This window comes from Rhyacophila brunnea, unplaced genomic scaffold, assembly GCF_057557595.1.
Source record: "Rhyacophila brunnea isolate RB1 unplaced genomic scaffold, BYU_Rbru_1.0 scaffold_11, whole genome shotgun sequence".
NCBI lineage: Eukaryota > Metazoa > Arthropoda > Insecta > Trichoptera > Rhyacophilidae > Rhyacophila > Rhyacophila brunnea.
Genome location: NW_028232763.1, coordinates 23,399,653 through 23,426,505, shown reverse-complemented (window position 1 = coordinate 23,426,505; position 26,853 = coordinate 23,399,653). Strand labels below are relative to the sequence as shown.

At 33.0% G+C, this 26,853-nt stretch overlaps 1 protein-coding gene across 4 annotated transcripts; it reads left to right on the top strand.

The window, feature by feature from the left end:
- Positions 1 to 1,988: 1,988 nt before the first annotated feature.
- Parg (Poly(ADP-ribose) glycohydrolase) lies at positions 1,989 to 26,853 on the top strand. Of its 4 annotated transcripts, none has more exons than XM_085960167.1 (14): positions 1,989 to 2,076; positions 2,431 to 2,683; positions 3,021 to 3,152; positions 6,167 to 6,441; positions 7,162 to 7,323; positions 7,566 to 7,675; positions 9,181 to 9,324; positions 9,429 to 9,511; positions 10,709 to 10,874; positions 15,832 to 15,962; positions 19,421 to 19,608; positions 23,662 to 23,908; positions 24,782 to 24,921; positions 25,922 to 26,853. In XM_085960167.1, exons 3-14 carry the CDS (start codon positions 3,026 to 3,028, stop codon positions 26,420 to 26,422), a joined length of 2,274 nt encoding a protein of 757 aa, XP_085816293.1. In that variant the 5' UTR covers positions 1,989 to 2,076; positions 2,431 to 2,683; positions 3,021 to 3,025; the 3' UTR covers positions 26,423 to 26,853. The 4 variants fall into 4 exon arrangements, with proteins under 4 accessions (XP_085816293.1, XP_085816290.1, XP_085816292.1 ...); XM_085960164.1 differs by having other exon boundaries at positions 3,021 to 3,161; XM_085960166.1 differs by lacking the exon at positions 2,431 to 2,683.

The window sequence follows — 26,853 nt, the reverse complement described above, 5'->3', positions numbered from 1 at the left end:
ACTAGTGCTTACAATTTAAATTTTGAAAAAAATATAAGTTTAGTGACACAAGTATCCAGCATTTAGCTGGGTCACCCAAATTGAAATGTGAATAACCCCCTTAATGTGCGTGCACAAACGAAATAAACGCGTGCACAAACGTGCACTAACGATGGACAAACGAATGCACTCAAAAAAAGTTGAAATTTCAACATTGGGTGACCCAACGTTTAGCTGGAACACCCAATTTGAAATTGGAATTTTTCGGTTATTATAGGTGCACAAACGAAAAAAAAACGTGTACAAACGTGCACTAACGATGCACAAACAAACGCACCCAAAAAAATTGGAGTTTTAACATTGGGTGATCCAGGTAAATGGACCTAAAAAAATATATGAGTAGTGATATAACCTAACCCCGTGATACTCAAATTACGAAGTAACATAAAATTGTTAAGACGCTTTTGTCACCGAAGCAAGCTTCTGCTGACCATGTATGTAAAAAAAAATCAGTACTTATTTTTTGTTTAAATATATATTAAACAATATTACTTATCCCTCGTTTCAGAATAAATTTTACGGCCCTCAGACGAAAAATAATTAAAATATCAGTAAATTAACACGACGCGCAATTAATGTTGATGCATAGGAATTCGTGGAAGACGCCCGAAATATTTTCAAACATACGATTGTTAAAATTGTAATGTTAAAAACGTATGTCTTGGTAGTTAGTACCATTAATAATATTATTTATTTCTGGAACGATTCTTTAAATAAAAAATATTGTGACTTCCTTCGCAATGCGTATACATATAATAAAAATGCCAATAATTATTACAGAATAAGGAAGTATCACAACAAAACAAAGTGTCAGTGGTTAATAAAATTTAAATACTTATAGATAGACTAAAAAATACTTATCCTATATACATAGTAAACAGAAAGCATTATTAATTATTCAGTGACGCTGTACCAATGATAATTTTTTCGCTTGAAAATAATACTTAAATAATTATAAAAATATCTATATATTTCTATAAATAACACGAAAACTTGGCCAAATCAGCATTAAAATTCTCCAAAGTGGATAATTTTGATCTATACCTACCTGTGTTTTATAAAAACTTTTCATCAAACCCCGAAATATTCCATAAAATTCAACAATAATTCGTTCACTTTCTGGAAATTATATGTTTTCTCTCAATTATTCATGTACATTGAGTAAGTTAATAAGGAACTTACTGTCAAATTTTGGCGATATTTCTTTTCCATTTTTCCGTGTGACGCACTCGTTTTCTATCATTTTCGTGTATTACAGGTGAAGCTTGCACATACATTATGATCAGTGCTGCCATCTTTTTCTATGCTGATTATAGTACAAAGGCGTAAAAATTATAGTACTCCTAAAAAAATATAGTACAGGAACATTTTTTGTCTTGAATCCTTTAAAATTATAGTATTTTGGTAGCTTTGGCGTAAAATTAAAGTATTTTACATTTTTGGCGGAATTAAAATTATAGTATTGTACTATAATTATAGTACGGTTGGCATCACTGATGATGATATTAAACAACTAATAATTATATTAATTGGCTTGTAACACTGTTTTTCCATCTAAAATTTGGCGAGAAATTTCGTATAGTGTTTACTGTTTAACTGAAAGACGCCATTGCAAATGCAGTCTTCCTATTGGTCAATTTTGGAATAAGTGAAAATGGTTTGTGACACTCCTGGAATAAGTTTCTTTTGTAACCAATAGCGATTTTGAAATTGATTTTTCTACTAGATTGCATGCTATTAGGTTGTTATATTCAAAAAATACTTGTTCAAAAATTTCTCCTTTAGATTTTGGAATTCATAACTCATTTTCGTCAAGTAGTGGATAAGTTGTTTTTGAAACTACACGCCTCAATTATGTTATTATCTATGAATTTGAATTATTTTACAAACACATGGCAGCACTGCACAGTATACAACTGTCAAAAGTGTCAAACATGAAACAAAAAACCATAGACTAACACCACATACACATACAGCACCTATCAAACCAACAATCTAATTTATTATTTTATTGTTATTTGGGGAAATATTGTTAAGGTATTTTGAATCATATTATTCGGATTGCGCAATATTATATAATAATCTAGTCAGTGTCTTTCACCATCGCTTGTAATCTTTTAACATTTGTATATAGATAAATGCACAATTAGGTGTACCTATTAAAGATAGTACATAGTTCAATAGTATTTTGTAGATTATATAGATTATATATTATGGTTCATGTCATTTGAATACCATTGTTTGATTAAAACGTTCTACAAGTTTCTCCTTTTGGGTTAATAAATAATTATATATTATATTCACCATTAGAAAATGATTTCAATTTTACATTTTCTAGAAAATTTCACGAAAACCTGTTTTTATCAAATATATGTGTGAACCTTTTTACAGGTTAATATAACCTTATTGAATTAGTGTGAGTATGATAGTTTTGACAGAAAACAATATATACTTGGAGTGACATCGAGCAAGAGATAGCGATGCAATAAGCTTGATGCAAGTGGCGGTCGAGAATAGCACTGTAACGATAATCACATTCACCCTGTCTAATTTCTGTACACTAAAAGAATTCGCAACCGCTTACACAAGACTGCACAAGGTGCAAATTAGCTGGATATCATTTCGCATTGCGGTTTCATTTGTGGTAAGTTCACGCTTTTGTGGTCTGAGATTTATATTCCAGGGAAGCGCTGAGTTAAAAACGCCTCGCATTAGTGTAGCATAAAAAAAGATTATAAAATGAACTTTAGAATAAGAAGATTCCCAAGTGTATTTTGCCTACCACCCGCATTTCAAAAAAATTCTCAACGGCCACCTCGAAATCTACCTTTTCTACAAACTGAAAAATGCGGTAACAAATTTATGTATTTCTATTTCTACCTATGGAACATAGTAGAGAAAGATGTCATTGGAAATATGATATCTTGATGTTTAAATTATAAAATTATTTATTTTCTCCGGAAATTATTTTACTGTTTTAGATAAAATGTCAAGTGAAGAGGAAATTGTGGATTTACATGAGACAGTTGAAATGGAAGACAGTAAAGATTCTCCCGATATGTTTGGAGACTCTCAGGAATTTATGGATATTGACATTGACGCTGAAGTACTTGGTATGATGTGTATGTTAATTAATTTTGCTCTCGATTAGAAGGTACGGATTATCCGTGCGTGACAAGTTTTGTACTAATATTTTAAAGATTCAAAAACTGATAAAAATTACATATTTTCAAATGATACGTAAACAAGTGCAATATATCAATTAGAAATAATATATTGTCGTTCTATTTTGTGAGTTTGTTTTAAATGAATGTTCGAAATTTAAAAAATTGGAACAAAAGAATAAACTCTATACAGAACGACAACGATTCTTACTATTTACGTGAATCGATAATTATTAGTCCGTTATATGACTAGGAATTAGCAGGTTTTCATGGATTGATTTTTGAAATGATCAGGAAATTTATGGTCGCAAGAATCTTAGAGGTAGGTATATATTTGATAATTCTAGTGTATTTAATAAAAATTTTATGTTTGACTTTCGAGTTTACAAGATTAAATATTTAAAGAAAATTAAAAAAGATTTAGGAGTATCCATGTTTTTCGTTTATTTGTTCTCTTAGTAGAGTATAGATTTGTATTGCATTCGCTATATTTTGGTGCAACGAGTCTAATATACCTAACAATGAATATGCACTTTGATGAGATCGATTCATTTTTGCAACTGGAGTTAGTCGACTCGCAGGCTAACAAAAATTGCGATTAAAATACCGAGTATGGTGTCTTCCTGGAAAAGACTTTACTAACCTGCCATATAAGTTCTCCTAAACTCTGTAGGGAGTTTTTTTTAATAATTCATAGATTGAATGCATTTTTTTAAAATTTAAAAAACATTGATTCTACGAGGGTGGGTCAATAAGTCCTTAGAAAAGCCGACAGGTGGCGCGACTAGTACTGTAAGCGGTTTGTTTTCATGCAGCGGCACTACCGATTCAGTATGCTGCGAAGTTTCAATCAGATTGGTCGGGTTGTTGTTTTTTATTTTCGTACATTTAAAAAAAAAATTTGCTTGTTTACAAAAATGGAGAAAATTGAGTTTAGAGCTGTTATTAAACATTTTAATATAAAAGGGTTAACAGCAAAGGAAATAAAAAATGAGTTGGATTTAGTTCACGGCATATCTGCTCCTTCACTTGCAACTATTTATAACTGGTTAAATGAATTTAAACGTGGTCGTACATCAACAAAGGATGAACCACGCTCAGGACGTCCTGTAGAGGTGACTACACCAGAAATGATCAATAAAATCCACGATATGGTGTTAAGTGACCGAAGATTAAAGTTGAGTGAGATAATTGAGGTTACAGGGATCTCAAAAGGTAGCGTCATTTCTATTTTACATGACAAATTGGGCATGAAAAAAGTTTCTGCAAGATGGGTGCCGCGTTTGCTCACAGTCGACAATAAACGCAATAGGGTGGTGGCCTCTAAAGCCCTGTTGTCGTTCATGCAACGCAATCCGGATGAATTTTTTCGTCGCTTTGTGACTGTAAATGAAACATGGATACACCACTATACTCCCGAGACGAAAGAACAGTCAAAGCAGTGGATTGCGAAAGGCGAACCATGTCCAAAGAAGGCGAAAACCGTAAAATCAGCTGGTAAGGTTATGGCTACTGTATTTTGGGATGCACGTGGAATTATTTTCGTTGACTATTTGGAAAAAGGAAAAACAATAACAGGGGATTATTATGCATCTTTATTGGACCATCTAAAAAACGAAATTGAAGAAAAACGGCCTCATTTAAACAGGAAAAAAATCCTCTTTCATCAGGACAATGCCCGTGTTCACACATGTTTACGATCAATGGCTAAAATTGAAGAATTGAAGTTCGAATTGGTCAACCACCCACCGTATTCGCCAGATTTAGCCCCCAGTGACTTTTTCCTTTTCCCAAACTTAAAAAAATGGCTAAGTGGACAACGTTTTTTTTCAAATGAAGAAGCCATCGATCGGACAAATGCTTATTTTGAGGACCTTCCGAAAACTTATTTTTCTGACGGTTTAAAAAAAATTGAAAAACGTCTAACCAAGTGTATTGAGCTCCAAGGAGATTATGTTGAGAAATAAAAAAAAAATACAAAAATAAAAACTGTTTTAATGCTTTTTTCTAAGGAATTATTGACCCACCCTCGTAGTTATGCATTATAAATTTAAAAAAATATACATTAAATCTATAAGTTGTTAATAAATCATTCTGTAGCATACGACAGAAATAACCATGAAATAATTTCTAACAATAAAATGAATTTATTACTTATAACTTATAACATTAATGGTTTTTAAATACTATGTTTATTTTTGAGTTAAAAAAATGTTAAATGTTTTTAGATATATTTATCAATTATTTAAAATAAAATTTATTACTAAAATGTATTAAATTGCAGTTTTCATTAGAAGCATTACTATTACCCACAGAACAGATTAATGAGATATTATGTGAAAGCCAGTCACTAGTATATAATATATTAGTCTATGCCAGTCACCATGGACCAATGCTTTGAAGCCAGATATAGTTTATTCATTTATAATTTATTTATTTTTTATTTATCTAAAAAAAAACACGTTAAAGCACATAACAAATTATTAATTCAAGACGTTCACAACATGACATTTAGAATAATAAGTACAAGTAAATCAACTAGAGAAAAAACAAGGTAGTGAAAAAAAAACACCAAAAAATAATTTTATAGAAAAAAAATAAAATAAAATAAAAACAATAACTCAAAAAAAATACAAATTAAACAATAAAATAGAATTTTATAAACAGGCTGTAAAATGCAAGAAGCACAAAGCACGTTGACTGTCCTCAAATATGACCGATATCGAATGCGTGTTTCGTTTATGTGACAAACTTTAATACATATGATACAGACGAAACTATTGAAAATAACATAATATTATCACATGCTTAAATTTATCCTATATTTCTTCAATGTGAATTTTTTTTTGATAATTTACACTTTAAAGTACATAAATTTTAATTAAGTAATAAATACATATCTATATACAGCTACAGCGAATATGAGAAAAAAACTGACTATTTCATAATTTCTTTCATTTTAGCTCAATGTTCCTCTTCTAAAAAAGAAACAAACAGTAAATCCTGGCGTGGGGCATCCATGGCTGAAATATACAATGGTGATTCCCCTTGGAATGCCCCCGAGTTCCCGCCTATAATACCTGCTTATAACCATGCTGTCTTATACCATGTCCCAAAGTCTCCGACTGTCAGACAGAAGAACATGCAGCCTCCAATTCCCCAGCACGGCAAAGAAGTGTGGGATGATCATCACGTTAGAATGCCTTATTCTCCACAAAGTTTATACCCGATTACAGAGGTTTGTGTGTTTATATAATAAGAGTTATCCTATATTTCTCAATTTTCTTGGTGTTGCAGCATTAAAATTTAGTAACATTTCATCATTTAAATGAATTCACGGGTTTTGAGATGGGTTGATATCTTGTACCACTTGAATTAATATTTGATTTATAGTGCAACTTCTATATTTTGGTTGACTTGTTATCACAGCCATCTGGGGAACTAACAATATCCCCTGCATATTCACGTACATAGTATCTTTGTTCCTTTTAATTCACGTACATTTCTTAACCGCGGCCCCTGTGCATTGTGTCACTTGAAGCATATCGTCGCGTAAGAAACAACACCGCGGAAGTCAGTTAATTAAAATTTTCAGGGGAAACAAAAACGTCTCAAAAAATTGAAAATTGATACCTTTTAACTTATTTTTTTTTTGTGTTTAGTTAAGTAAAAAAAAAAAATAAGTTAAAAGGTATCAATTTTCAATTTTTTGAGACGATTTTTGTTTCGCCTGAAAATTTTTATTAATTGACTTCCGCGGTGTTGTTTCTTAAGCGACGATATGTAAACATTCTAATAGGCTACTCCTAGACTAACACAGTATTGCAAGGTCAAAAAGGGATGAGATCTAAGTGAGCGAATACCTTTCAATGGTATTGACTGAATTTATGTTAATTGCTATAAAATTTTTAATATTTTGCCTATACTTAGTAATTTTTTTGTAAAATTACATTTCCAGGAAGATGGAACGACTATTTTAAAAAAACGATGGGACATTATCACTGAAGCATTATCGCAGCCTATTAAAAATTCATATGAATTAGAAAAAGCAATACTTAAATATAATTCTAAATATGCAAATCAATGGAAATTTTCTGGTTTACATAAACTTTTTAATCAGGTAAAATTTATAATACTTTCTTGTTTTGTAGATAATCTTCATCATGCATATTTTAAGAAACTTATTCACTACATTATGGTAGAAGGTGGAGATAATTCAATTTTTAATCAATATTTAAATGCAACAGTATATTTTTTGACCTAGCACATATTATGTATTTCGAATATTTGTCATGAAATCTATTAGTCTAGTTAAGTTTATGAGTAACCAAAGGTTCAGTTTGATTGTCGTATCATTTTCAGTGCCTTGATGAAGAAGAATCAGAATTCTTCTTTGAATCGACTTTACCTGCGATGTTGCAACTTGCTCTTAAACTACCTCAGTTGATTCCGACTTCAATTCCATTCCTCAGGTGACTATGCTGGATCAATTGTGTAAATGTAATACCAAAACTTGTGTATACGTAGTAATATATTATTGTCTTTGAGTGCCAATTAAAATCATGTCAAAATTCCACAACCGTAATCCCAAAATATCACAACAAATATAACAAAACTAGTATTTGTTTCTTTTTTTTTATTTTTACTAGCGGTTTTTATAGTTTTTTACTTTATAAATCCAATTTTTACAATCAACAATATTTCACAGACAACAAGATTACTACTTGTTCTTCTTAGACCATATCTGCTCCTCAATTAGAGCATATGGACACCACACGGCGCCTCCAAGAATCCCTGTCGCACGCCAGTTCCCAAGTCATGCCAGCGTCCTGTATCTCCGCCATACTCTGCTCAGCCTTCCCTCAGATTGGCTTGAAGAACAGGCGAGCCAGGTTTAAATTCTCTTGGAGCAGCTGTAGTGCCCGGGCGAGCCAGGTCCAACACAAGATTTAAGAATGCAAAATTCTTATTGAAAAAACATAATTTGCAATACCTCTGAAATCATATCTATTAGAAAATATTCTCGAAAAAAGGTTAGACCAAGTAAGACGAGAACCTCACATCTTTCCACTATCCAGGTGACTGCTCTTTCCTCCGTCCTGTAAACATTAGATTTAATTCTCTTGAGTCACCGATAGCTCAGGAGATAATTGTTAGTATTTTGATTGTTGGGCCATAGACCCATAACTTTGCACTTTAACGGCCCACGTAACACGCCCGTTAACATGATCTTACTCCCTACTTCATTTATCGTTTGTCAATTTATGTCTACGGCCGTATGTTGTAGCTTAGCCACTGGGAAATGCCAATAGAAATGGCGTATTTCAAAAAAATACTACCTTATTCTTAGGTCAATAATTATTATAAAGCAAACATTATTCGTAGAATGTTTATGACATTTGAATGGTCAAAGACATAGCTTATAATCAGTATCTTTAAATGTGTAAATCTTGCCCATTTTTTGAATAATAAAATGCCTAATTCTTGTCAAATTTGGGATCACAGAGATTATCAATATAATTTTTTATTGTAAATATTTCACTGTAATAATGTCGACATAAATTTTACTAATGGTTTTATAAATGCTTTTAAAAATTAATAAATATAAAAAATCTTAACACCACGTACTGAAATATGACTATATTCTAAAACATTAGAGCGAGAGGTTTAAAAGAATACTATTTTATGTAATAAAAATACTTTATGCAGTCATCAAATGTTTAAAATAAATATAAGGGATAATAAGGCTTCAAAATTATGTAAATAGATTATCTACAGCGTTTAAGGAATGTCCAGGATCATGCTTTGAAAATAGCATAAAAGCTCCATTTTGACGTACGCTGAGCATGTCCCCCCTTAACTATCTCCATAGAACATTATAAGCTGAAAATTAAACATAATTATTATCTGATGATATGTCAATTGACAATAAAATTGTATTGAAACATTAATTAAATTCTGTTTATTTTTGTTACAGACAACATCACAACAGATCAATATCATTAAGCCAACAGCAGATTTCTTGTCTTTTAGTAAATGCATTCTTTTGCACTTTTCCTAGAAGAAATACCAACAGGCGCAAGTCTGCCACCGTCTCATATCCCGAAATAAACTTTAGTAGGTAATGCTTGAGGATATTGAACCTTTTTGTTACTTTTTATAGATTCAATAATACAATACTTTCCAGTCATATTTTGAAAAATCTTCTTTATGCTTTTTCCTCAGATTATTTCAACATGGCAAATCACAGCGGGCAATAGAGAAATTGAAATGCTTCTTTAATTATTTTAGAAGAGTCTGCAAAAATGGTATGTTAAATTTTTTGTCTTATCGTATGCCACCTTTTTATATTATTAGGCTAGGCTGGGTGTCAGTGGCGAGGGGTGGAGGTAGGCTGTTAAGTTTCAACATAAATAATGTATACTAAAGTCATACTATAAGGGTAAAAGTAGGTACTCCTTAATAAATTTGATAAGGGTTCGTTGTATTCTTTGAAAGTATAACTATGGCAAAACCTGAACTCGTACCTACCTCACCACAATAGCTCACTGTAAACTGATAGGGTTACGGGAAGCCGCTTATACCATTTTCAGTGTAAACAAGACTATTGCGTTGAGCAGGGTTTAGCAAGTATAGCTCACTGTGGTCTGATAGAGTTTACGGTAAGCCGTGTATATCTTTTTCAGACCAAGCAAGACTAGTATGCTGAGTCAAGGCCAAGCTGGCCCAAGGTTAACTGATTTGTTTGGGACTCCGTAGCGCCTTATATTCTCATCCGGGCGACCCTCTCCTCGCTGTCCAACTGAGACGCCGGCGCGCGCAGGTAGGGAACGCCTCGATGGGAGGCGCCCGCGTGGACCGTAGGCGACGGCCGCTGTGCGAGGGAGAAAGTATTCGGTGCAAGCGAGAGGTCCCGCGCTACAATACTTATTTGTTTCCATTGAACTAAGAAAATAATTTACAGATTATGGTCAATTTTAATTCTAATTCAATTAAACCCTGCATAACCAAACCATAACAGTTTAGGTATGCTATGGGTGATCCAACAAAAATAGTGCACACTTTTTCAGTGATACCTAATTATTTTCGTTGAATTAAGAAACATATTTTGTGTTAGTTTTTTTTAAAATTGATTAAGCCCTGCCTATGCCAAACTATAATCGATAAAAAAAGTTCTTCAATCTATAAAATATCTGAAATTATGTATCGTTTAATTAATAGCATAATTTTGGATATTTTATAGATAAACGTATATTTTTTGACAGGTTTAATTGATTTTTAAAAACTAACAAATACTATCTACACATTGTAGTGTTAGTTCAATGAAAATAATTAATAGATTTGACTGACTAAGTTTTGTGTGCACTATTTATGTCAGGTTATATTGACAGCCTACCTCCACCCTTCACCACTATTAGGTGTTGTACTCTATAATAAATAGGATAAAAATTAATTATCAGATGCATTTGATTTATTTCTATATTCTAATATTTTTATTTTTCCAGTACCGTGTGGTGTAGTTACCATTATGAGAAGAACCATAGAAGTCAGTAAATGTCCAGAATGGTCTGAATCCAACCATCTTATTGGATCTGTACCTCTTCATATAAGCTCCAAAGGTACCATAGAGAATGAAGGAATGGGATTAATGCAGGTTGATTTTGCTAATAAGTAAGTTAAGATGCAGTCTTATGGTACGTTTACATCTGACACTTATACCGTTATACTTATTTTATGTGTCGGACATAAAATTTCATTTACTGTTTACACCTGCATGGATCTGACATAAAATTCTGGTATACTTCTCGTTGAAATAAAGTCTCGACACTTTATTCAATGGCAACATTGGAATAAATATATGCGGTGTTTACATATGATATTGTAATTTATTCGGACACTTATTTTGTATACTTCTCAAAAACGTTATGTCAGTTGTCAATATGGGAATGTTAAAAAAGAAAGCAGCGAGTGTTATTATTTTAAGTCTTTTGGCAACAAAAAGGAGGAAAAAATGGTCTAGATGGGTGCGGGAATGGATTCAGCGACGAGAAGAACTAGGTGCCTTCCGTTTAATGTCAGAGTTTAAAATCGAAGATCCAACTCAATTTGTGAACTTTAGTTTGCAAGATTGGACCTTTTGCCAAAAAACAAGACACACAATTCAGAAATGCGTAGAAGAACGATTAACAGTAACATTGCGATATCTAGCACTTGATCGTCATTGCATATTCAATTTAATATTATCGTACCTACTTAATACGAGTGCAGGTGTGGGCCAAAATGAATTAGGTAATACCATTTGAAGCGCATTTTTTCTTCACAGAGTGCATCAGAATTAATCGTATGTGCCGAGAACAAGCGATATTTTATTTTCGAACAAAATCCATAGAACACGGCACATCCGATTTATTTCTCATTGTCTATGATTTTTGACAGATCGCTACAGTACATTTATTAACGTAAACGTTGGGCATACATTCATGGTGTACCTATGATTATTGATTGTCCGTTGTTTTAGAAATATACATATGCAATTCACTAGGTACCTGTCAAACTACGAATATTGTGTCAGGTACTTGACATAAAAGTAGACGGTGGTCCAACTTCGGCGATATATCGCTCCAAGTTCGAACTTGTCGAATACGCGGTGTTTACATTTGCGTATATAAGTAGATTGAATAAGTGGTAGGTGAGAGTCGACACACGCAAAATAAGTGGCAGATACAAATATACTTACTGTTTACACTTAAGTGAATATGGTGTCATACATAAATATGACGATATTAGTGTCAAATGTAAACGTACCATTATAGTATTACACTATCTCTATTATAGCATTTGAATGCATTTGCCGAATATATGAAGCATGTTGAGTTGATAACAGTGGCGAAGGCTCCATACTAAGCAATTATTTAAAGCCTACCTTCAAGAAAACTATATCTTCAAGTATTTATTTCAAATGTAAATAAGTACATTAATATAATGTGGAATATTTTAAAATATTGAGTCCATCTATGGTCAGAATTTGAATTTAGCGACTGTTTATTAGTCAAGTTTAGAATCAAACAAAAAATTACACGCGAGTAGCGACATCTGTTTTTGTTCTTTGAATGACGATTATTGACATCATAATCGAAAATTGTTTTCTATACTTATGATAACTCATCTCTTCAGGCAAGTCTACAAATTTTGTCTCATTTGGTAAGCGCTCGAGACACCGCATATAACTCTTTATGCAAATTTTATTGTCTATGCCTGCCGCTTTATGCAAATAATAAATAGATAAGATGATTTAAAAAAAATGATGTCTATTGGGTTCTATCAGATATAATTATTAATTGTTTTTAAAAATAACAAATAATTGTATCTCGTGATTATTATTTAGATTAGTTCAGTCATAGACAAACATAATTTATATCATGTTAATTCAGTCAGATTGTTGTTCCGAACACGGTGGTAGAGTTTTATTTTGTCGGACAAAATTCAGTGATTTATTGTGTTCTGAATGTGGATAGATTATCTTATTTTGTGTTCTAAGTCATTTGTCAGTGCTTTAAATATACAAGTATTTATTAAATGTCTAGTTTACCAATTGATTTTGAAGTACGACAGACCAAATTTTAAGAATATCATTCTCGAGTTTGACGTTTGTTAAAAAAACATATATTGTCAAAGCTGGAAGGTCAAGGGTTCATTTAGATTTGCACGCAGCAAAAAAAACTTATATTAAATGTTATCACAACAATTTATATGACAAATATTCGTTTTTAACTGGCAGTTGTAAAATGATTCAGTGTGTCTTTGTCATTTTTTAGTGTGCACCTATTCATCAGTAGTAATATCGTAAATATTATCTTCTTATCTCCCGTAAGTATACTTGAAAAGTATGCTCTTCTTCTCTGATCTCCACAGCCTACCTCTTTCCAAAAGTCACCCTTTGCCACTGGTTGATAAACTGTACAGATATTAAGTATTAACATGGTTAATTTAGCATTTCCGGCTTCCTAACTCAAGCAATGTTTGCCACTTTTTGACATTCACTGTGTTTACCCTGTTAACTTACTTGTGCGCCAATTATAAACTATTTTACAGATATTTTAAACTAAATTACAATACTGAAATGTTATATTACTCGCTGCTTATCTACTCATCATGACAGATTGTCGTTTCATACGCCATGAAAATTGGCAAATAAATATTGTAGTAGAAGTGTGAAGGTTTTGTAAATGAACTTGCAATGCAAAATCATATGTAACTAATCTAATTAGTAACTAGCAGCTAGCTCTATTCAATGTACCCGTCGCGAGTTTAATCTACTGCGCTGAGATTAGTGACTAGTTATCACTAGGCTTGGGATTTTTACAATACCTAAAATATGTAGATATAATTGGAAAATTTCATAATTATGTGCTAAAAAACAAAAATAGGTGCTAAAAATTTAAGTAAATATTACAAGAAATCATATAATTATATTTCAACAGTTCAATTTATTATTTATTCATAAACAGAAAACGCTTTATTACAATAAATAATAAAATAATGCTTCAAATTTTCGAAAGTGAATCTTTGACGATTTGATCTTAACAAATTTTTATATATGGAAAAACTTCTTTCCACTCCTACAGATGTTATTATTGCATAGATATGTAAATGAAAATATTTTTGAAGTAGAAAAAATTGAAACATCTGAGGCATCCACTCAATTTTTTTATTATTTGAAAGAATATTTTATGACATTAAGTATGGAATATATCGTCGTTCAAATGTCCGCCGCAGTTTTGCTTGGTGGCACGTATTCCAAAGGTCCAATTTTCGATGACTTTGTCGCATAAATCTGGCTGAATTTGCTGTATGGCGTTCATTATGTTCACTTTGAGGGCATAAATTGTTTGTGGTTTATTCGCATAGAAATGCTAAATCGTACAATCTCGGTGGCCAATTCACGTCGCCGCCGCGCAAGATAACCATGCCCTCAAATCGCTCGTGCAGAATGTCCATCGTGGCATGCGCTGTGTGGCACGTAGCACTGTCCTGTTGGAACCACATTTTATCGATATCTATATTATCCAGTTTAGGCTACAAGAAGTTCCTTATCATCAATCTGTAGCGCTCGCCGTTGACGATTATGGCAATGCCAGTTTCGTTTTGGAAGAAGTACGGACCAATTATTCTGCCAGACCAAAATCCGCACCAAAAGTGACTTTCTCGGGATGCATTTGGTGCTGGTGTATCTCGTGTTGATTGGTATCGCCCCAAATCTGACAATTTTGATTTTTGACAATGTCCAATAGTCGACTCGGCAGGACGGCTGTGGCGAGGATAAAAATTACGTATTGCGCAGAACGTTTCTCGAGCGGAGCACTGATTTTGATAATAAAATTTGATGATTTGCACACGTTGTTCAACGCTATAACCTTCCATGGTGATTTGCCATACACTACTAAACAATTCACAACAAATTTGACAAATGTCACTTTAACAACATGGCTGCTATAACCTAAAAAAAATCGAGCGTCCCTATTGAAAGACCCTTTAGATACTTTTGATAATTTGTTGTGGGGCCGCTCAAAAAAAATATTTAAATACCTGAGAATCCTAAGCCTAGTTTTCACCTTAGTTACTCAACGCAACTTGAATCTGCGGCGCGGTATTCTATCGCATCATTCGCGCAATGGGGCAAATTAGTTTTGTAATTTTCCTTGTGCATGCATGCATGTTATAACAAATTATTTAGGTTTCTTTGTAATGTGCATGCGTACTAGAGAATACAAGATGTCATTGTGTAATTTCAGTATTGCGAATATGCACCTAACTATTTGCTTCAAATTATAAAAAGACAATAGATTTGCAGATGACAGATGATTTACTACTGTGATTAATATCTCCACATATTTCTCACCCCAGGATGTCAGTCAGAAGGAATATCTGTATAATTAAAACGATACTTAGTGTTATTGTATGAACTTTTGATTACAAGCAAACAAAAAATTACCTAAACTGTACAATTCTAAATGAAACCCTTATGAAACTAATTGTATGGAATCGCAAGTATCTTTAACCTTATCACTGCCAGCCAATTTATTTTTGGAATAAAATAAATCCCTTAAAAAATATTAAATAGGAACAGAATGATAAATACTTGTGAAAATTTACCAAATCAACATGTTTCTCGAGTTTATCGTGAATATTTTCACACTAAAATGATAAATATTGTTTAGAAAATATACACAAACAGTTCATTCAGAAGTTATGATGTTTACCAGTAAAGCGAATATGAATTTCTCGCGCCTTAAAGACATCGCGTATAAAACCACTATTCGTGGATTCGAACATGGGTTGAATTCATATAAATATTTATCGCAGATAGAACCATTTTTAGGAACACTCGCGGCAGGTTTGAATAAAGTTGCACGGGTCTTTTCTTTTTGCTTCACTTTTTACATTGGAGTATGTACTGTTTATCATTAGTACTTGATAATACAGAGAAATACATATGTAATAAATGGCTGCCTGTTGATTGCATACAAATATATTTTTATATGACTAATAAAGCTAATTAATGATATTGACATGTTTTAGTGTTGATTCTCGATGAAAAGCCAATTTTATTGATTTAATTTTTTTTCAGATACCTCGGTGGTGGTGTGTTGGGTCTAGGCTGTGTTCAAGAAGAAATTCGTTTTGTTATCTGTCCCGAATTAATTGTCTCCATGCTCTTTACTGAATCAATGAAACCCACAGAGGCTGTCTTAATTATAGGTTTGTTGTATAGTTATAAAGTATTACATACAGCAAATGTATATATTTATCTTAAAAAAAAAAACATTTAATATGCGTGGACGACTACAGCATTCCTGTTCTGTGTCTACTGATGAAAATATGCTCTATATCGAAGATATGCAATGTATTTTACAACGTAGCCACATGTATGGCGAATCAGAGATGGAATTAGCTACAGAAGATAAATGCGAAAATATACAAAATAAGAGCAAATGTACTTGAAAATATGTGACAACACCACTCATTCTATTTTGACAATTTATTACATATGGAAAATTCATCACAGAGTCATGTTATTTTTAAATCAGCGTTCTAAAGTTTTTCATATTTATTTTCTGGCCACGGGGTCCTTTCACATTTGGGGGCCCTGGGCTGTAGCCCCTTTAGCCTTATGGTAAATCCGGTTCTGGATGACACAGATGAAACGATTATTGGATAAAGAGTGGAGATATAGTATTATATTACATATATTTTTTTTAACACTACAACAGGCCATGAGGCTCAATGACAGTAGTGTAGTAGTAGAAATAAAACGATCAAACATCCAGGTTTTGAGGCAATACTATAAATATATTGTGACCACACCGGGAATCAAACCGGAGCCTATGGATGAAAAGACTTGACTATGAGGGCAGTGTTGTTGCAATAACTCTTCAGAAAGCAGAAATGGTTCTAGCGATATGTAGGAAATATCAAGTTGCAGCTATCACCCGCTATAATGTTATAAAGGCCGGCCACACACTCATGCTTCACCACGGTGTTGCCTGCGCAAACCGCGGATGGCAAAACTGTACACCGCGCAAACCAAAAAGTGCGGCCTGCGTAAAATTCGACTTGCTTGAAATTTTAACTGCGCAAATCGAGTTTTACAAGCCGCGTTCAGTTCGTCGAAGGCAATGAATGACATTGAAGGTTACGGTCTTTTTTCATTTTTATTTTCGTTGGATTAATAATACATATTACACATCGTCTCTGTTCTGGCAGAACACACTAACTGGAGAATACTAGTTTTGAGTAATTTGACTTTGAAGTTGTTAAAATGTTTGAAATAATGGTCTATCATGTGAGTTTATTAAGTAATCGTAAAAAGGATGACTTTAAAATAAAGACTGTTTATTTATTAACCCTTTCGCTGCGAGCCATTTTCGCGGGAATTTATTTTCAGTCAACTGATCTGTTAAAACGGTCACTACAGCTAAAACAGATCGATTCCAAAATTAAAAAATAGATTACTAGATGAACTATATATCAGTTATTCCAAATGCACCAAGAAATAAACTATATTCGTTACATTCTCACTAAAATAAATCGAAGAAAGTGAAGACGCTAAAAATTATCCAAGCTTTGACCGCGCGTTCAAAATGGCGGCCGTCCAGTCTTCACATACACGGTTTCAACACATACTACCGAGCAATTCGACGCGTTTGTATTTGTTATACACAGGGCTGTGTTGAATACATGCTGCCGTGTAGTTGGTTACGGTCTATGACAGATATATTACTAAATCACTTGTGGAATAATCAGTGGGTTATCACTTATCGCATTTAGTAAGTCGTAAACTCAAATTTTATTACCGTTTCAAATTCTGAACCTATATTTATTTTCGTCACCATAAAATAATGTTGTCATCCACTTATTCATTAGGATGTTTTGGAGAATAAAACACTAAAAATAATTACCACACTGCTAAAATACTATTATAATATAATTTATGAGGCGCTGTCGGCTTTTTCATTGTACAAAGGGCCTGTCGAATAATCGCCAGGCATGTGAACAGAGCTAACACAGTTTCGTGGCACATAAAAAATATAAACTATATTACCCATTATAATAATGTAAATATCAAACATGGAACAATGAACAAAGCCAAACAAATTTACTGGAGAGCTGTGCATCGATAAAATATTTTCCAGCATTATTTCTTCGATAATATTATGTGGTAGTGACATTTTGGCGGGTGAAATAATTATTTCACATATATTTATAATGACAAAAAATACTAAAAACAAATCTTCAATATGTTTCTTTCGAGATCACAAATCACTAAGAAAAAATACATAACACTAACGTAATCATAATAATTAATTAAAAGGTAAATAAAAATATTATCGATGCACACTTTTCGATGCATGACCAATGTTTTGTTTTGATAACCCTGGTGACGCATCTAGTACACCCGTCTTCGCAATGGCGCGCGATTCAAACAACTGAATAACGAGTGTTCTTTTCAAAAATATATTTCCTTGTGTTTTACTTGACATTTTTATGATCTGTTGCCTGATATGTCTACCTAAAGGTTTGAACTAATTTTTAAAGCATATTATCCACAAGTGTCTCTTCTAGTTTGGTCAAAAATACGAGATAAAGTCTATGGCATGTTTACATGCCATACGCAGTCTAAGGGTTAAGAAGGTTTCCAGACGGTAAAGTTTGAAATAAGGAACATTTTGGTACTAACTCAATATGTCATTTTATCGAATTAGTGTCTTCTGCCAGAACAGTGACGACATATTGTTAGTTGGTTTTTTTTAATTCATTAAGCTCTGCCTAAACCAAATTACAATATATAAAAATATTATATCTATAAAATATTCATATTTATGTATGATTTAATTGCATAATTTTAGATATTTTATAGATAGACTAGTATTTTTTGACTATAATGTATTATGGCTTGGTTTTCACAGGGTTTAATTGGATTTTAAAAACTAACCAACACCATCTGTAAATAATTGTAGTCTTTTTTCAATGAAAACAAATACGTGTGACTGACAAAGTTTAGTGTGCACCATTTATGGCGGATTTTAACAGCGTACCTCCACCCTTCGCCACTGGTATATATTATATTTAAACAAAAAATACTGATTTATATGTGAGTGTATGTTTCTTCTCAATAGCCATTGTTTGGTACACTTGGATCTGTAGGATTTATTTCTTTTTTTTAACCAATAAACAATAGAAAAATGCTTGTGACAAAAACAAATCGTCACTTGACGACATTGCTGCGATTCCGAAAAACAATATTTTCACGACGACGACTTCTGTCATAACGTAATGAGGTTTGCCCAGTTTTACTTGTGCTGTGTGGCCATGCGAGAGTGTTCCGTTTTTTTTGCACAGGCAAAACCGTGCAGGCAAGTCGCTGCCGTGTGGCCGGCGCAATAACCAAGTCATTTTTGCCAAAATGTCCATCACGTTTGGTTTAGCATTCTCGATATGCTGCATTTTTTACATGACAATTAAAATCAAATAATGCAACCAAATAATTTTTAAATCTAGTTCTTCGGGTCTTCCCTGTTATATTTTTAGTTTAATTTTAAATTAAAACAGTAGATGGCAACGCATTTTCTTCGCTATTAAAAATCTTATAACCATATTATTTGTAGGTTTGTAATTGTTTCTTTGGGTATGTTTTCATGAATGTAATTTGATTTCAGGATGTGAACGATTCAATGATTACACGGGATATGCTGACAATTTCGAATGGTCTGGTAACCACATAGATCTCACACCGTTAGACTCCAGTGGAAGACGCAGATGTTCTATTATAGCGATTGATGCCCTCGCATTTCGAAATCCATCTTATCAATATAAACCAGAATTGATTTTACGGGAATTGAATAAGGTAAACCATATCTTCTTCATCTTCTTATTCCATGTCCACTCCTCAGAGCATATAGACGCTACACGCCGCCTCCAACAGTTCCTGTTGCTCTCTAGTCTTCTTGCATCTTCCATATAAAATTTACAAATAATTTTGTTTGTTTAAAATAGTCAATATTGTTTTTTTCTTCCGCTTTATACGGCAGATTTATGTAGAAGTCACGTTAACATGAAATTTAGCACCTGTGCATAATATGCTGAAATGTATGGCCTTTATTTTTAATTATGGCAATATTACCCACAGGTGTTAAATTTCGTGTTAATAATAAACATGACTGCTAGAAATGCGCTGCAGAGATAGAAAAAGGTAGAAGAAACACAAGGATATTATAAGCCTGCTGGATAGTGGTTTCAATTGAACATTTGAATTTTTCTAGTAACTTCTACGTAACAGTGGGTGAGGCTGGCGTGTTACATATTTTCGTTATGCTTGAAGTTGTTTGCTATACTTTGAGTGAGGTTAGCATTTTTTTCATTGTATTATCTAGTTGTAATTTGTAATTTTTCGATGACTGTATTAATTTATTAATACTTAAGTACTTAATTGTGCCAAAATCATGTACAGAATGCTTTAGGGCAGTGATCGCCAAACGGTAGCGGCATTTTATAGGCATTTTCCAACAAACTTATATTCTGGGAGCACATTAAGAACCGAGAATTGAAAACATTGTGAAGGAAAAGATGCTATTCTTTTCACTAATTATTTTTTACTTGTACTCACACTTATTTCAAGATATTTTTCAATTATTATTTTCTTTATAAATAAATAATTAAAGTAGGTAGGTATTTTGTTGTAGGCGTTGGACTATAAAGCTGTGGGTCCCAGGTTCGAATCCTGGGTCTGGCAAGTACACATATTGTTTTTCAATTTGTGTGTGTCAGGGTATGGACCTAATAGGTTTAGCAAGTGGCTGACATCCATTTCTCGTAAAAAACAAAATCTGTCAATATAAACCTCCACCCTGTGGAGGCCCATATGATCCTATCAGAATCGGACATTTATTTATTTATTTATTTTATTTATTTATAAAAAAGAGTATTACGGCATTACAGCTTTTGGCCAATGCGCCATAATACATAATACATACAAATATATAAAAATATCTTAATTACAAATAACAACTAATATGACAAGAAAGTGGAAAAGACAGCATGTGTAAATATTAAAGAAATATGATAATATATACAATTATAAATTTATCCTATTTAAAACGTCTACAAACATTATATAATTAATAAAAAACAAATCAACCTTTATGGTGCCATCAAATAAGCTAATTGCACGATACACAGCATCATGAAACATAACATCTGTCCTGCGACGAGGTATCTTGAAGACCGTGGAGCTGCGAGTGATATTGGTGGGAACATGAAAATTAATATTCGCCAGTATATGCGGATTGTAAATGAACCCACGAAGAAGTAAAAAGAAATGCTTTAAAAGAACAATCACTCTTCGGGTAGACAGGGATTGCATTGATAGCAGTGGCGAAGGGTGGAGGTAGGCTGTTAAGATTCGCTATAAATAGTGCACACTAAACTTTGTTAGTCATATGTATTTGTTTTTATTGAACTAAGACTACAATTTACAGATGGTGTTAGTTAGTTTTTAAAAATCAATTAAACCCTGCCTAAACGAAACCATAATAGTTTTGGTCTAATTTGGGCGATACGACAAAATTGTGCACACTTTTTCATTCATAGTTATTTGTTTTCGTTGGATTAAAAATACATATTACACATATTGTTGGTTCATTTTTTTATTTCATTAAGCCCTGCCTAAACCAAACTATAATAAATAAAAAATATTATTCTATCTATAAAACATTCAAAGTTATGTATGATTTAATTGCATATTTTTAGATATTTTATAGATAGACATGTATTTTTTGACTATTATCTATTATGGCTTGGTTTCTTAGGGTTTAATTGAATTTTAAAAACTTACCAACACTTTCTGTAAATTGTAGTCTTATTTCAATGAAAACAAATATGTATGTCTGAAAAAGTTTAATGTGCACTATTTATGGCGGATCTTAACAGCCTACCTCCACCCTTCGCCACTGATTGATAGCATACCCAGAAGAAAACGAGTCGGGAAATTCATTTTATTGTCATTATCATAAGGAAAGAACCCGTATGTTCTTAAGTAGAGAAATCTAAGAAATCTATTGTGGACTCGATCCAGCTTAATTGTGTGCATGAACCTATTAGGACTCCAAATAATGCTGGCATATTCAAGAATACTCAACACAAATGATACGTATAATGTACGTAGCACTCGGACGTTTTCGAATGATTTTGAAACCCTCATAACAAAACCAAGCATTTTGCTAGATCTAGTAGTGATGTTAAGAATATGCTGATTGAAAGTGAACTTTGTATCATACAATACTCCCAAATCTTTTATCTCCGTTACCCTACTCAATATTATACCAGACAATGTGTATGGGAACAATAAGGTGTGCCTTGAACGATTGAATGAAATAATATTACATTTGGAGGTAGCGAATTCAAGTTTATTTAAGATAGACCATTGCGAGATAGCATCTAGGTCAGACTGCAACATCGCACAGCATAATGGGGTTTCAATAGTTCGAAAAAGTTTAAGATCATCTGCGAATAGCAAACAAGAAGAATTGGTTATAACTTTGACAATATCATCAAAAAATATTAAAAACAAAATTGGGCCAAGATTTGAACCTTGAGGAACACCAGAGTTTGTTCTAAAAATCCGCGATTCATTCCCATGGTAATCAACAAATTGACGGCGATTTTTCAAATAAGAAGCAAAAAAACATATTATACTATATGACGCGCCAAATGTACAAAGCTTTTGTAATAAAATATCGTGATCAACACGATCAAATGCCTTGGAAATATCTGTGTACACAGAATCAACTTGAATTGACTTATCCATAGAATTTGAAATAAAATTATTATACACTATAAGATTTGTTACTGTGGACCGCCTAAGTCGAAAACCATGCTGCGAATCGGAGAGGCGAGAGTCTATTTGACGGTTGATGTTTATATGTAATATCGATTCAAATAATTTACATGGAGCCGAAAGAACTGCTATTGGCCTATAGTTAGAGATCTCTGATCTAGATCCCTTTTTATGAAGCGGCCTTAGGCGGGTTATTTTCCATGCATCAGGAAAAGTGCTGGATGCTATGATTAAATTAAATATATGTTTAAGCGGAAAGGATATATGTTCGTAACAGCCCTTAACCACATAAGGTGGCAAGCCATCTGGACCAAATGAACTTTTGGGAGACAAATTTGAAAACCCATATTCCATATCTTTCTCGTCAAAAGCTGAGATTTGAATATCTTGCGTTGCAGACGAAGGACCAGCAGAATCGGGGTCAAGTAGCGGTTCTATTGAGCTATAAAGTGATTCAAAATGCTTAGCAAATGCATCAGATATAACATGGTTCTCTATAGGATCATTATTCAACGTCATCATGGCATTGTCTTTTGTAGTACTACTGGAACTAAGCGAATGAATATATTTCCAAAAACAATTAGGATCTGAGACAATATTTCGACCAATCGACGTTAGATATGATTTGTGAGCCGAAGTGATGTCACACTTCAATGAGTGTCGGTCGAAGATGATGGTCGAAAAAAAAAAAAAAAAATATAATAATAATATTATTATGAATGGTACGATAAAGGACGATGATAAAAAGTTGTAAAGAAAGAATATGTATAAGTAGCTCGCAAAACAATTTCAATTTCTGAAAGTAGCTCGCATTCTTATTGAGTTTGGAGACCACTGATTTAGGGGATATTGTGAGAGACATGGTCCACAAAAAGTGTAGTGTATCAGAACTTCAAGCGAGGGAAAAGATATTGCAATCTGGTATGTATTATGGTGTTTGCTTCAGAAGTAGCTGCTCATTTGCCAACAATTGATAAATTATGGTAATTACACTTTTTAATTTATAATCCATTTTTCTTATATTGCCCTCTAACGCGCATACTCATTTTTTTTCATTAATTACAGGCATGGGTGGGCTATTCAGCATGTTCAGTGGAATTAAAGAAGCTCACTCTCAACTTACCGGGTGTGGCTACTGGCAACTGGGGCTGCGGAGCTTTCTGTGGGTCGCCATACTTGAAAGCGCTCGTGCAGCTAATGGCGTGCTGTCAAGCCTCCAGACCCATAGTCTACTATACTTTTGACAACGACAAGCTCATGGAAGATGTTATTAATATGTATAATTTCTTATCGCATCAGAATATTACTGTTGGTGAGAAAATTTCTTCTATTTCTTGTATTTTCTTACTTAAATGGAATTAAACACCATCTAGGTGCATGGCCAAGTGCTCTTCAGGCTTCTGAATCTCGTAATTTCTCTCTTCAGCATACCATTTATTGACACTTTCAACCCTAAGCTGCTCATCTTGCAAGGCACTGGGCTCCTGAATTGATTTTTGACCAATTTAAAAACTATGTTAGTTTTTATTTATACAGTAAGTCCTCGACCTACGTGATTAATTCGTTCCGAAGATTTTCGTGTCGGTCAACAGGGTATATACATCGTTCCATTGTGCCTATTTACTGGATTGTAGGGTTCAAAAGGCCGTTTCTACATACAAATTAATTCATACTCCACCCTTGCAAACAGCCTAGTGGTCGAGTGATTGACTGAGTTCCTTTGTGGACACTAGATTTATGAGAGATCTATTTCTGCTCATATGTCTCCACCAATCACTTTATTCTTAATTATTAATGTTCCAACTATTCAAAACAAAAATTCAGATAAAGGTCGGGTCTCACTAGCAACATGTAAGCTGGCTTTTCACAGCGACACATAATATTACTACTGTAGAGATGTATTTTTGCCTGTTGCTCTCGTATATTGTCATCATCGGGCTCGAAAGGCTTCCTTTATACACTGCCCATGTTTAAATTTGGATGGTTATATGTATGGATATCAGCTCAGTGTTTGGCATTACTAACTAGTTCATGAGTCGAGTGGTAGTCATCATGCTTAAACTTGCCCAGATCATGTTTGCTATAGAAGTGTAGTTAGTTTGTTTACATAATTATATTCTGATTGTATGCCTCTCTTACCTCCACATTCTTTACTTAATTCATTTGACATTGTTTATTTTTTCAGGTGAGCTTTATCAATATTTATGCGAATTTCACAAATCAAGCGCGTCGGAATCACAGCTCTATCCATTTTTACTACAGCATCATAAAGATGTTCAAAAAACAAAACGATCCGATGGTACATCATTATTATCAACACCTAAAGTATGTACACGGAATAATATTCTTATTATATTATATAAATGCATTGAAGTATTTACATTTTCATTTTTGATTAGAGTGTGTAGTCTTAACCAGTTGGAATATGAGAATTGACTGCCTTTGCAGGAGAGCAGTAAATTATTTTGGTATCAAGAATTTCAGAGTGAGCCAATAATGTATTCTTGTGTTCTAATCATATGTCTGGTAAAAGTCATATGCAAAACGAGGGTCGAATGAGTTGGACGAATGACTGATAACTGTTCCTCATTAAAAAAGTCTGTAAATATAACATCCGTCCTGTAGAAATTCAAATGTTTCGTCTAGGAACAACAATGGTAATCTAATTTTATTAATTATTATGTGAACAGTGTTTTTTACAATTAGAAAATTCAATTCTGTCAAATACTATCATAATTATTATTAATTCATAATATTATGGAATATCACTAGTAGCTATGTTTCACTAAATCTAGGGATGTCAAAAAATTTTCAATACATTTCTTTCGCTATGATACCTGCCGATACTTGCAAGTATCGATATGACATCTCTAATATCTCACGAATTAAACTTTGGTTCTAACTGGGGCCCTGTGCCAGTGGCGAAGAGTTAGGCTGTTAAGATCCGGCATAAATAGTGCACACTAACCTTTGTCAGTCAAACATCTTCGTTTTCGTTGAACTAATACTACAATGTGTAGATAGTGCTTGTTAGTTTTTAAAATCCAATTAAACCCTGCCTAATCCAAGCCATAGTAGATAATAGTCAAAAAAATATTTTTTTATCTATAAATTATTTTTTATCGATTATGTTTTGGTATAGGCAGGGCTTAATGAATTTTAAAAAACTAACCGACACCATCTGTAATATGTATTCTTAATTCAAGGAAAACAAATAAGTGCGACTGACAAAGTGTTGTGATGTGGATTTACCTGTTGCTAGTGTCCTTTGCTTAAGGCTGTCCAATCCATTTATTTTTGTAATGTGTATCTATTTTTATTATAGGTTCAGGATAAGGTAAGGACTAATTCTCTGATAGATGTAACACCGAAACCGATTGCTACAAATATACCAAATAAGAATTTTTATGGTAACTCATCAGCTAAAAAACCATGTGATGGTGTTGTTATAAGGAATTCACCATCTACTACTGCTAGGGAGGACAGGCAGGCCCGATTACCTGCAGAAGAAGACGACAACTGTGATAACACTGCAGCTGAAAAAACCGAACCGAAGAAATCCTTATTTAGCGAGATTAAAAGTATTGACACCGGTAGCTCTAACTCTCAGTATGATCCTGAGAAAAGTATGTTAAAAAAAAATATCTCTTTATCGTATTTCGAAACGCAAGATGACCATTCGGATAAGGTTAGTAGGATGTCGGATTCACACCCTGTCATATCTGATAACGTAACCTCAAAAGCAACAACTGCAGATGCCCAGGCAAAAAAGAAAGTGCCTTCAGGTAAAATATCTGATTATTTTCAACGCTTGCAAAAGAAATAGTTTGATCATTATCATGGATAAGATGTTAAACAATAATATGCACATATTTTTATACAGTCCCATTGTGGTGTCTTAACACAATCATGTCATGTGTTTTTTAATGAATTTGTTTTGAGGAACAGTATTTATTATTATTAAAATATTTTTTGGCTCTCTGAATATTACCATCAGTATGGTTTTTTTTGATGTAATAAACATTTTTTTCCACAAAACTACATTTTATTTTATTTCAATTCAATATATTTATAAATAGTGTAGATAGTAGAAGAGGTAGTCTTGATTTAACAACCAAAATAGCTATAGATTAATAAAGCAATACAATATTACATTATGTAGTTAATTTAATATTATTTACATTTACAGTATGTATCCTAAATCCTTTTTATAAAATGGAATTCTACCAAATAAATCCTAACATAATTAATAAGTTC